Below are 13,949 nucleotides of genomic sequence, written 5' to 3'. Positions count from 1 at the left end.
GGAATGCTAAGCTAACGGGCTTCACTCAATTGTTTTGTCTGACACGTTCGTGTGGCAGATATACGCGATGTATTTTAGGATTTGAGGCATTGCCATCAAATTTTTACACACAGTATCTTTAGCTTAGGTTTAAAGAGAAGAGGACAGGAACAAGAGAGGAGGGTGAGTGCTCTGCTAATCCGTGTAATCTGTTAACATTGCTTGCTAGCTGTTAGCACAACAACCATTCACATATTTAAAATGAATTATTTCTCGGCTAGGTTTATGTTATTTATCAGTTACAGTTTTTCTATAATATGACATGTTTGCGTACTAAATGTGCTTGTTTATGAACTACATAATTTGTAAAATATCGTTGATGTTATTATCGTCTTCATACTGCATTTAACGTAATATTAATGATTCTTTTCACACTAAGGGTCCTAAAATAAAACCGTTCTGCGTGTATCACACTCTTATAACAGAATGTCTTATACTTAAACCGTTTGAGAAGAAATGTTGAGATTAGAGCTTTTATGGCTGCCAGTCAGATCAGTTATGTAAATACGATCTGTTTGATTGTATATGATTTTTAGCAATACTGTTGTTGTTTCTTGTATGTTTTTGTATAATGATTGTTTCTTAAGGAAATGTTATATCATTGTAAATGATGTATTGAAATGAGATTGTTATTGTTGCCATGAATACAGCCATTGTTGCTGATATGACGTTAAAATAGAAATAAATAGATTGATTAATTGACAGAGAGAGAGAGATAAATTCAGATAGATATATAGTTAGATACAGTCAGACAAATACACATAGATAGATAGATAGACAGACAGACAGATAGATAGATAGATAGATAGTTGGTTGGTTAGACAGTCAGATAGATAGATAGATAGACAGACAGATAGATAGACAGACAGACAGACAGATAGATAGATAGATAGATAGATAGATAGATAGTTGGTTGGATAGATAGACAGATAGATAGACAGACAGACAGATAGATAGATAGATAGATAGATAGATAGATAGATAGATAGATAGATAGTTGGTTGGTTAGACAGTCAGATAGATAGATAGATAGACAGACAGATAGATAGACAGACAGACAGACAGACAGATAGATAGATAGATAGTTGGTTGGTTAGACAGTCAGATAGATAGATAGATAGACAGATAGATAGACAGACAGACAGACAGACAGATAGATAGATAGATAGATAGATAGATAGATAGATAGATAGATAGTTGGTTGGTTAGATAGTCAGATAGACAGACAGATAGACAGACAGATAGACAGACAGACAGACAGACAGATAGATAGATAGATAGACAGAGACAGACAGACAGACAGATAGATAGATAGATAGATAGATAGATAGATAGATAGAAGAAAGTTACATATATATATATATATATTCCTGTGGCACATACTTATGCGAATGTCATTGAAACTTTCTCTGTCTTTTCTCAGGAGCCTAATGCAGTCTGCTGCAGAGACTGTGGAGAATGCCTCCATCCTGTCAGGTGGCTCGGCACAGGACGGTCATCGGCTCTGGATCGGCAACATTGACCCCAAAATCACAGAGTGAGTGTTTGCCCATGCAGTGAGCCAGCCCTGCGCTGCCTCCCAGGCAGACCTGCGGAGCTGCCCGGGTGATTGATTAGCCAAGTGTGTCTTTGTGCTGGAGAATGAGCAGATGACGACAAGGCGTGTTAAAGAGAGCCACTCGGCCGTGGAGACCTGTTTTGCTGAGGGGCTGCCATCATTTCTCATTCACCTGGCGTGTTTACTTAGTGAACCTGTAGCGGCTGCTCAAGGTGGAGAGGGGGTGGCTGGGTGACACAGAAGGGAAGCGCCAGAGAAATAGCACACGTTGCTGGAGCGCCCCTGGAAAATGTACGGCTTGCCCGGGCTGGCGTCTAGACAGGCGTTTCCTTCCCTTTCTCCTCTGTTTTTCTTTAAGTAACCTGCTTGAATGAAAACAGCCGTGGTGCCCACAGGCTGGTGATTGGGAAGATTAATTAGTTCACATGCTGGGAGTGTTTGTAGTAGCGAGTTCCACTTCAGCGTCCTGCAGATCTCTCACACACACACACACACACACACACACACACACACACACACACACACACACACGCACAAACACACACACACACAGTGGTGGAGTCCTGCTATGTGAGGTCAGCGTTCACCCAAAGGCAACTTTTTCCTGGGGTTTCCAAGTAAGTGGATAATTGAGAGCAGTAATTGAGTGGGGAGGTGAAAAGGTACTTTAGGTACTGCACTGTAGCAGCTGTGGACAGATCACCAGAGAGATTTATGAAGAAACCATGGAGATGAGGTAAAAACTTTGAAGAATTGGTGGCAATGACTTTTTACAACGCTTAGGCATTTTGATCTTGTTTACGCCTATTAATATGCTACGTTGGTCATCCAAAAACAAGTGGTCAGTAGTAATCAACTGAAATGAACTTATTTATTTATTTATTTTTTGGTGACCTTAGAGATCTTAGAGAGCAGGGTGACCAATGCCTGATGTAAAGCCTATATTACACTGTATAATTTAAATAACATGCAGTATGGTTTTGCACTATATAATTTTACATGCAATGCATAACAATTGCTGCAATTAAATTAAATTTAAAATAATTATCTGAAATTAATCAATATGAAAAAAATAATTTGAACTTATTTGATATTATTAATTTTTATTTTCTTTTGTTTTTTACAAAATTATTAAACATGGAATAAAAAGGACGTAAACGCTGTAACCAACCTCTGTTAAGTTTATGTGCACTGGAAATCCTATTTTCTCAAATAAAAAACAGGTAAAGCTAATTTTATATACAGTAAACTTTGACATATGAAATATCAGCAAACTGGATATAACTCAGCAAAGTTTGAAATCAAGAGTTTAAAGATTACACTCATATCTGTGTACAGGTGCTGCTGTTATTAGCACTGTCAAAATTAAAAGTCCTGTCACTGTCTAAAAAGCTACTTCTGACAATTATCGGCCAAACAGATCAAAATTACTGTTGCCGATAATTTTAAAATATCGGCCAAATATCAGTCGATATTTTGGCTTTTGAATTATTTGGTGACAACTAGGGGTCAGTGCTAAATTCAGGTGTGAATAAAGTAGTCAGAAATGTCCACATAGCTTAATATGGCAGATCTCATAATAAGGTGAATCTTGCGCTAAAATGTCTATTATATTTTACCCAAAAATCAAAAGAAAAAAGGCTGTATTTTTTTATTAAATAAATAAAGATCATTTATATTTATTTATTATTTTGCACTGGGACATTATTTTCATTACAATTTAATGCAACAAATACTACTATAAATTATAATTATTTTTTATATTTATAGTTTTTTTTATTATTTAAATCATATGTCATTTTTTATTTGTATTACAGTAGTAAAAAATGTTTTTTGGCTTTATAGTAACCTAATATTGCACAGGAGGGTGCATAATTATAATAAAAATAATGTCACGATGAAAAAATAATTTAGTGGTCCTAAATACAACCTTCATTTTTTAATGTAAAGTATTTGTGTGAAATATGACATTTCTTGACAGTTTTCGTGAGTTTACCAAGTAGATTTTGGGATTGAAAGCAAAAACTCAGTACGAACACTTCATTTGTCTGTCTAATGTTATTCTCATGTTATTTTCCTGGCCTTTGTGCATTAACAATCAATTTTCATCTGTCAGTTTGCAATAAATTAGCAAGGTAAAGTAACATTTTGGAAATTAAAATCTAGGAAAAATCCACTGTGAGCCTTCATGCTTAGATTCTGATGTAACGGTACTTTATAGAAAAACCACTTTTTCTTGTCAGACACTCCATCACTTCACAAACAGCCTCATTTATTCAATATGATTAATCTCAACACATCACAGGGTTGGAAAAGTCTGTGAAGTACATATTTACAGTTCTGCAAATTGTCACTAACAAATTTCAGTCAGACAAAAAGAAAATCATTCTGATCTTTCACTGTAAACAGTCTCTCCTGAGTGCTAATCCATCTACCTTACTGACTGTAAGTTTCACCATCATCGTTACATTAATCACAAGCTGTAGCTAGATGGAAAAATTACAGTTTCTGGACACAGTTGCTTAATTCCTCTCATTTCTTTTCCATTGAAATGTGGTTTAAATGTATGACACTGATTAGTGGTATAGTCAGTGCTTGGGCACCATGAAAGTCACATTACTGAAATTGCACTTTCCACCTGTCCAATCAGCCCAGTGTCGATGCTCTATCCAGGGTGTGTCTCAATCCGCTAATGAGGTAAGTACACTTCCCAAGGAGTCAGCCATTTCTAGACCTGTCCCATTGTCCAAATCTATCTAAAACTGAAAAGTTGTTTCACCACCACAGACTTAGTCATCTCTGTCCCAATATCACCAATTTCCGATGTACAGATATACAGCTTATGGAATTAGGAAGTATAATGGGACACAGCCTAAAAAGGACCACCTCACAGGTGTTTCACAAGTTCTCAAACACTCTGGCATCTGTCAGATCCACCTTCACTAATCCTGCAGCTTTAGTGACATTCAGATGCCAGGTGCTAAAGTTCGACCAACCCATGTTGAGGACAGTGATGACAACATTTCTTGACATTTTCCATCTAATGATTTTCAGAGCTCCACCCCATCACACATGCACAAACATACAAACTTTATTTCAGGTTTGGTTTCCCACAGTTGAGACCTGTGGTGGACGCGGCTGTTCACACAAAGCAGGAGCTGCTGTCGTAATAACTGGCTGACATATTGACCTGTCCATGCTCCGCTGGGGCCTATTTAGGGCCGGTGATGGATCTACCATGTGCTGCAGGTTGTTTGTGCATTTGGAGGCCTGCTTTGCATTGTCCGTTATGCGGGAAGAAGGGAACGGGAGGCCTATCCGATGGGACGGCCGAGGAGGAAAACAGCACTGGCCTTAGACCACACCCTCCAGTCATCTAAAATAGACACGTGTCTGATGGAATCGCGCCTTGACCTGATATCCGTGCTGTTTTCTTGATTCTGTGCTGCTAAATGTTTCTCAAGGTCTTCGGGTCTGTATGCTGCAAAGCGATACTGAAACGGGAGACGCTGCAGGTGGGTGGGCAGCACTCCGACTTCTTTGGCCCAAACAGATGACATGCTTGGCTCACATGAACTCTTTCACAAAATACTCCAAGCTCCTTGGACGGACCCCTTCTTTCTCCTCCCAACTGCACATTTTATGGCCCTCTGGGGGTGTGCATTGTGGCCTGAGAAAAATCTACAGGTTGTCCTTTTGAATCAGGACCACTGTCAATTCTTCAATCTGTGGCAAGTCAGGAAGATCCTGTGACCCGAGCCTGAGAGGGTGGTGGCTGGGAAAGTGCGAAGTACTATTAGAGAAAAGCTCCTGGGAGAGGAGGGGAAAACATTAATACCAAAGCCAGGACCCCCAGTTCTATCTGTGTTCCTACCTTTCCAGGAATAAAAATAACCTCAACCATCCAAAACAAAGAAATCCCCGGCATCTCCTTGTCTCTGTGCAGGAGGCAACTCCCAGACCACTCCGGCTGTCATGCTGGAAGAACAACAATATAGCAAGACGTTTCACAAATGTATTGTTGTTTATCTCGAGCATGTCTTGAGCACATTCTCGAAACTCAGTTCTGTAGCTTTCCCAGCCTTTTCCCAGCTGAAGGAAATTGAATGCCTTCCTGAGCTGCATTACTCAAGTCTTTAGAATTTGGTTTCAGGGATGCCCATGTGATGCCTCATTCATCATCGTACGTCAAGGTGAATCACTGAGATGATGCCAACACTAGCGACAAGTTGCTTCATATACTTGAGATAAAGACTTACTGACCTTGACACACTGTCATGAGGTTGATACCATGTCCTGTTTTTCCCCTTCGTGTTTCTGCACACTGGTTGCACCACATGACATAAGTTTTTTAAAAATGTTTTCTTTTCAAGAGTTTCATTCTTATAATGAGGCTTTTCTTCTTCATTGTAATAGCAGAGCTGTTGTACGTAATTATTATTATTTTATTTTATTTTTTTAATTATTACCTCTTGTTTTTCAAGTAATTGGTTGTAGAAATTGCACTTTTACTGTGTTTTTGATAAAATCATAGATCTGGACAAAAAAATGAGCGTCATGTCATTGAACCTTGACGTTGCTTTCGTCAGATGTTGTTTTGCCAACATACTGAAAAAACTTTAGGTGCAAATACAGTTGTGTTCATGCAGCGTTAAGTCACATTAAATGTTAACGGTTTCGGATGACGTACAGATGAACATGCAGAAGCAAGGATACTTGCAAACATTCTCTTTTATGCACGGACTGCATGCTAGACTGCTCTTGAATGCTCTGGATATGGTTGTTTGAAGAAGCCTATTTGTACGAAGCTCTCTTTGTTTGAATAGCACAGGTTCAGTGTGATTCTTGTTTTACGGGAGCTCTCTGCCTATACACTTAGCTGTATTAAAGAATTGACCAGTTGCTTTTCTATCATTTTTGGCTGATGTCTTTAAACCCTCTATTTTTTCCCCAACGTTTATTCATATAGAGACCACATCAAGCCGGCTGTTCTTATATGCAACACCCACTTTTTACAATCAGTTCAAATCTCGATGAAGTCACATCCCACTTTCAGTCAAATAAGTTGCAAATGCCATTGCATGTTGACAGGCTCCAACACATAGGACCATGGTGATCATGTGGGCATTGTGAATTTGAATCTGGCCTTTCTTTCTTCCGAAGAACACAAAAGAAGATATTTTGAAGAATGTTTGAGCTGTTTTGGTCTATACAGTGGAAGTTAGTGGAGTCCAAAATGACACTGGACCCCATTGAACTTCATTATATAGACGTGTTTCACTAAGTAACGGAATAATCAGTGCTGTTTTGCCAATAATAAGGGACTCATGTCTTCCATGACAGCAGGTTATAGAAGCTGTACTTGTCATAATAGTTTGTCTTAAATTAAACTCTTGAGGGAATTCAGTCTTCCGCTTTTTTATGTCCTCATTGTCCCCCTGCTGTATCCTTTGTATTGTGTGAAGAAGAGATTTACAGCAGCTAAAAAGGTGTAAAGAGACCTGTCATTCTGATCAAGGCTTGCTAACAAAGAATTATGATACCATGACATGCATTATTCCTTTGTGGCTTTAATAACTCATTGTTTTATTCTTGATCAGTACAATTATTAGTCATTTGTTAAAGGAAGCATCACGATTACAATCGCTCATAATTCTAGTGCCCTTGGTTATGTCATTATGAGTGCTGAACCCCTATATCTTGGGAGTATGTTGCAAATAGACTTAAAATAAAACCACTCTGTGTTCCTGCAGGTACCACCTAGTGAAGCTCCTGGAGAAGTTTGGCCAAGTGAAGCAGTTTGACTTCCTGTTCCACAAGTCAGGTCCTCTGGAGGGCCAGCCAAGAGGATACTGCTTTGTCAACTTCCACACCAAAGAGGTTCTGTCCATTCTTCTTAACAACATCTGAGAATTAACAACTCAAACGACCGAAGGAAGTCTCAGTTTTGATGCAGTAATGATATGCAAGTCTTTAAGAGGCACCCAGACAGCTGATGCAGATAAGGAGCTGTTGGCTCTCTTGAGTGTAATATGAGGCAGTCCCAAGGGTGTTGTTGAAGGGGAAATGTGTGTTTACAGATCTCATTCACGCCCTTTGTGAGAGCTTGGGAAAACTAGTGATCCATCATCAGCCATTATTGTTCCCTATCATTACGCCATGCTTCCAGCAACAGCCAGAAACTAGAAAGTAGCAAACAAACAAACACACACACACACACACACACACACACACACACACACACACACACAAAGGTTCAGGATCCAGACACTTCAGAGACAATCTTTGAACAAGACTATTGGAGGATTTCAAAAATAGACATGAAATAATTCACTCTTGTAATCCTGATAGTGTCAGCGAAGCATGCATGATTATGATAATCATAAAAGCATAACATTTGTGATCATCAGTGTTTTCTGTCCATCACAGGAGGCTGAACGGGCTATTCAGTGTCTGAATGGAAAACTGGCACTTTCTAAGAAGTTAGTGGTGCGTTGGGCTCATGCTCAGGTAAAGGTGGGTGTCGCGTAAGTTGTGGTCTTTGCTAAGGCAATCATCACTATAACTATCACTCATGCTATAGGTTAGTGGTCTGTTAAAATCTCCAATCCCATGTAACTCATTTTGCTCAGTTTTTGGAGGAGTGCAAATAATTATTTTATTAAGCGATCAGTCTTTCACCTGAAAGATCATAAAACAGGACAAAATTCAAAATCCAACTTATATTGAAGGAAGGCCATTTCTAGAGACCAGAATATCATGGACCTTGTTCAGACTGAATTTCATGTGGGTCTTCATTTTTTGTTGTGTGACATTTTAATGGCTAATACTGATAACTTTGAGAGCAGGTTGGCTGATATAAAGCTTATAGATATATCACCCAATTTAATTAAAAAATAGTAAATAACACACAATATTGCTCAAATAAAATTAACATTTATTTTATATAATATTTGCTTAACTTGAAATAATTTGATAATTAAATAAAAATATCTGAGCTTAATTTTTAAATAAAAAAAAGACAACTTCTTGATTCTGTTCTTTAATCCTACTAGTATTTTTCTCACAATATAGAAATTGTTAGATCACAAATATACACTCCCATTTAAATGTCTCTTATGCTTATCAAGATTGCATTGTAAAAAATAAATAAATACAGTAAAAGTTAATATTGTGAAATATTATTTTGATTTAGAATAACTGTTATCTACAGTAATATATTTAAAATGTAATTTTCCCCCACGATTTAAAGATGAATTTTCTGCATCATTTCTCTAGTCTTCAGTGTCACATGATCCTTCAGAAATCATTCTAATATTCTGATTTGCTGCTCAAGAAACATTTATTATTATTATCAGTGTTGAAATCTGGTTTTGCTGCTTAATATTTTTGTGATAATTTTTTTAAATTTGGTGCATAGAAAGTTCAAAAGAGCTGAATTTATTTGAAATAGAAAGCTTTTGTAACATTACAAATGTAATTTTTGATCAATTTAATGTAACATTTCTAAATGAAAGCGTTTAAACCCTTACTGACCCCACATTTTTGAACGGTAGTTTATAAATACTACACATGGTGAGTTTAAAGAGGTATGCATAGAACTGGCCTTTTAAAAAGCATCTAGAAAAGTATGAATGGTCCCATGTAGACTTGAGGGTGGGCTGTTTTGACTTGGGCCATCAAGCCCACCCAGTAACCACTCAAAACATCCTAGCAACACTCAGAGCACCTAAGCAACCACAAAGCAGCAACCTGAAAACACAGACATGGACATTAATAAATGCTTCTATTGTTGTTCCATGGAATATCTGGGTGCCGCTACGACAAAACAGAACATAAAGATCATGGATCACACATATAGTAGAGCTAAAGCGAGGGGCTCCTGAAGCTGCCCGGCTCCTTAACAATAGGCAGCTGACGCTGAGAGTGAGGAAATCCTGTATGGTTGAGAATCGCGCCCCTCCTGCGCACCCCCTCTGCCCCTCCCTGTCTGAGGGGAGCGGGACACCAGGCGGGGGTCAAGGTCAACAGTGCAGTGTTGTTGACATCAAGTAGCAGCAGACAGGTCTGGTTCCAGGTCCTCCACCCAACACTGTGCTCATTGTGAGGCTGGTGAATGTGTTCGAATCGTCTGGGCATCTCACTGACTAAAGGTCGTGTGCAGGTATCAGTGCACTCTTCAGCGCTGTGTTTATATCAGCCTGCCCTTTGAAGGCCTCTGGTTCAGTGAAGCTGTCTGATCAATGTGGTGTATTTAAAAAAATGGCTTCCTCTTTATACATAGTTGTTTGGGTGGAGTGTAACTATCTAAAGGAAAATAAACAAAAGTTAAATGATTGTAACCTAATGTAAAGGATCAGAAACAGGCTGTTAGAACATTGCTTTATGGTTTTCTTTATTTAAAAAGATGTGATTTTACAAAAGAAGAAAACAAAGTTGATCCTTTTTACGTAACTAAACAAAATACTAAGTAAACTAAATTTTTACTTTTTAAAAAAGAAGAAAAAAAATCATAATGAAGCAATTGTGTTAATGTCCAAATATCGGATGAATCAAATCGGATGAAAATACTTTATTCATTTATTTTTAGATTTTTTTTTTTTTTCTGTACATTTTAATTCTTAATAGTATGAATGTATGTTTAATAGTATGTAATAGTATGTTTGCCTTGCTGGCAAATCAATCATGCATGTTCATTCCTTTCATTATTTAACAAAAAGTTACAACTGAACAAAATGTTATCAATAAAAAAAAATATTAAAAAAAGATTATCTGAGAAAATATAATTCTGACATAAAGTACAGTAAAATACAGTTTATTTTTTCAGTAAAACATTCATCTGCAAATGCAAACTGTGGACTCCTGTTTATTTTTTTTTATATTTAATAATTTAATATTTTTATAAGCTTAATGAATGAATTATGTGTTCTTTTTTCGTAATATGGATGTATAATGGGGTTGTGAAATTATTTTCCTGATTTCAAAGGAGAATGTCACTTTATCTATTATATTTTGGTCCCTAGATGTCATTCAATGTAAGGTTTTTTTTTTTTTTTTTTCCCTGTTTTATCATCCTCCAGGTCTGATTTTTTCGAAAAGCAATAGCACCGCTCATAATGAACAATTAATGTGCAGTAGTTACATACCAAAGTTTACTTGGAACAGCAAGCACTTCTGAACATTGGCAAACTCTTTATTATTCAAACAAAATCGATCCCAGCAGATAAAAGTCCCAGCCCACACTCTTATATTCTAATATTCAGTTTAACTCAATAAATGTTGTGAATAAACACAAACGTTATGGAAGTTAAATGCATTGTGAAAGCAACTTTATATTGTCTTTTAATTGCATTTCGATACAGTATAGAATCCAAGGGTTGGAGAAATATTTTCTTGCAATGTCAAGTTGTTTGTTACAATAGGTGGTGACATATAGTTCTAGAAAAAAAAAAAAAAAAAAAGTGTCTTCACCAGTAGTAAAGCATTTTCTAGTCTCTCATCTAATCTCTCTTTGTTTTTATTCCCCACAGATTCCCATGAGCAATCATCATCCTTATGGTCGCAAGGGTTGTTGGATGGACGTTTTTGAGTGGAATGAATGTTTATGACGTTGCATAGTCCAACTTTTCCCACACTGTTCCATGGGAGCATATGACTAATAAGCAGCCAACTCTTGTTTTTTTTTCTTGTCTCTAATGCAACCAAATGAATTTAAGTTACTAAAGGCCCAAAGTTAAACAACCTCTCAGTGCATGTTGTCTCAGAAACTGTCTTGTATCCATCCTTGTGTGTGTTTGCTGTCTTTCAGAAGTTTGAACCCTTCAGAGGGGACAAAAATCTGCCTGCCAGTTTGGAGCCTTCATCCAGTGAAGCAGATGAGCTGCCAACCACATTGAGGTTTGGGACATTACCACTCGAAAACTCTGTTGCCTTTCGTTTTCTTCAATGTTTCGAATTTCTCCTGTTCACTTTCCTTTCTGTTTTTGTTTTCGTTCTCAACCATTCACTTTCCATTGATGAAAGTGACCCATTTGGGCTGAATAAGAAGGTTAATGCTCTTTTCTTTTCTCTTGATTCCCTTTCCTCTACTGTTTAAAGTGTTAATGCAAAGATCCGTGCCATCGAAGCCAAGCTGCAGATGATGGAAGAAAACCCAGATGACTATTGCGGCCCATCTGCGTACATCTACAACAAACCCCCTGAAAAGAGAGACAAACGGTCCCAACCCTACCACAAGCAGTTCCGCAAATTCAGAAGATGACCTCTCCAACAACTGGCCAAGTGTCTCTGCACTGAGCGGACTGTGAGATGTGCGAAGATAAGCTGCTCTTGTCTCTTGGCCAGTGTGAGACTATAATGTATTATGAGAAGAAAGTGTCCAAGACCTTCGATTGGTAGTGCTGTTCTGTTTCTCAGCCAGCGGAGGAGTCTTTTTACTGTGAAAGAAAGCTGATGTAAGCAAAATCTAACCACAAAATTCTAGTGAATTTAGTGTTTCCTTTTTCCAATTGTTGCTGTTACCCAAGTAATTTCAGTTCTTCAGGTTTTAAAGGGATAGTTCAGTCAAAGAATGACAGATCTTTCCTCATTTACTCGCCCTCAGAGGATATTCTGATAAATGTCTGTTGTTGTTGTTGTTGTTGTTGTTTTTTGTCAAGTCAGTGAGGTCCAATGTTGTTTGAACCCTAAAATATCTCCTTTTGTGCACCACAGAAGAAACAAGAGTACGGCTTCAGAAAAACATGAAGGTACTTAAATCAGGACAGAGATTTCATTTTTGGCTGAACTGTCTTTTTTAGAGTTCTGCACCTTTTCAAAATCGCAATTTACATACCTTTCTATATATCCTTTGTCTATATATATAACACATGGATTTTTATTCACTTGTAAACTGCCCAATATACTGCTTTCGAAAGTGTTGTTGTGTTGTGACTCTTATGATCCTAAATCTACATACTACTCAGAATTTCCAATTCTTTGTTACACTGTTGTATGTGTAAAGGAAGCACAATATTATGCATTGTTTATTTAACTATTAATATCTTGCCTTTTTAAGTCTTAAGTGAAAAGGGCTTTTATAATATGATCTGGAGAGGGGGCATCAGGGCAGCTGATGTCATGAACAGTTTTGATCAAGTGTAAATATCCAGGTATTTTGATAGATTTTGCTCATGTCGTGTTCAAAATTAAATGAAACGGTCCTCCTGTGAGGTGTCCAAACTGGATTCTTGTGCTTTTATTTGAAATGGACATGTTTGTGTATTTAAATGACAGAAAGGTCCGCTGTGCCGTTTTTGCATGGCTTTGAACTGTCTGTAATGTTCGATAATAGTGCTGTAGCCTATTTACAATTTTTATAGCACCGTTGTCTCAGTAGCCTACGTTTATTTATTAGACTGCGACCGTTTTCAATTACGAACAGGCCTAGTGATGAGTATAATTAGTTAGTCTCTTCACATAAGCAGAATTTAATTATTTTTATCAGTTGAACCCTTAAAGAATCTGTTTTCTTCTCTATTAAAACTTTCGTTTTTAAATTCGGATTAGCGTGCGTCATTAGAGGACTTTTCGGCACTACTACTTTTCCTGATTTTTTTTTTTTTTTTTTTGTGATATTAAAATAAGTGGTCACATTGACTAACGAGGCAAGTTTCCGCCATGCACACTTAAAAATAAAGGTTCTTCATTAGCATTGAGGGTTCTACGAAGAATCTTTAACATCCATGGAACCTTTCCCTTACAAAATGTTCTTTATAGTAGAAAAAAAAAATGTTCTCCACACTGGGGAAAAAAGTTCTTTGGAAAACCAAAAATATTCTTTTTTTCTCTATGCCATCTCTGCACAAAACAACAACCACTTTGTAACCTTTGTGTGTAAAGAGGTAAAATAATCATTAGGTGAATATGCTGATGTAACTAAATTCTGCTAGGTCACGTCACTATTGTTCCTCTTTTATTCGTATTCATTTCCAAACCCCGAACAACAACAGGCTTATAGTTAAAATTCAAATGAAAGACAAGTAATAGTTGGGTTTTTATAACTGCTGCTCCTATTGAACCTGAGCTCTTTCCTTTCTAATCTCTTACATCTCATGCAACCCTTCATTCTAACAACATATATCCAGACGATCTTTTCCTCGTAATGCAACTGTTGCATAAGAGAAAAGGTGTACGCCGCTCCCTCTACCTGAATATTATCTGATGGAAAGTATTTTTCCGCTGTTTCTCCCCGACATAATAATAGCTTAATGGGTTCAGGCTTGGTAAAGGATATATATATATATATATATTTTTTTTTATCTCGCATGCCCATTTTAAACCAATTCAAGAAACAGATGACATTGTGAATGCA

The 13,949-nt window shown here is 37.2% G+C and overlaps 1 protein-coding gene across 1 annotated transcript; it reads left to right on the top strand.

Annotated features, from left to right (window-relative positions):
- On the top strand, nucleotides 1-12,817 carry LOC109079150 (probable RNA-binding protein 18). The gene is made up of 6 exons (XM_042764793.1): nucleotides 1-162; nucleotides 1,463-1,576; nucleotides 7,351-7,477; nucleotides 8,027-8,107; nucleotides 11,406-11,494; nucleotides 11,696-12,817. Exons 2-6 carry the CDS (start codon nucleotides 1,470-1,472, stop codon nucleotides 11,856-11,858), a joined length of 567 nt encoding a protein of 188 aa, XP_042620727.1. The 5' UTR covers nucleotides 1-162; nucleotides 1,463-1,469; the 3' UTR covers nucleotides 11,859-12,817.
- The last annotated feature ends 1,132 nt before the right edge of the window (nucleotides 12,818-13,949 follow it).

The sequence above is a fragment of the Cyprinus carpio genome, chromosome A10 (assembly GCF_018340385.1).
Source record: "Cyprinus carpio isolate SPL01 chromosome A10, ASM1834038v1, whole genome shotgun sequence".
NCBI classification, from domain to species: domain Eukaryota; kingdom Metazoa; phylum Chordata; class Actinopteri; order Cypriniformes; family Cyprinidae; genus Cyprinus; species Cyprinus carpio.
The sequence above is the reverse complement of the archived record's forward strand: the minus strand, read 5'-3'. Positions and strand labels throughout refer to the sequence as shown.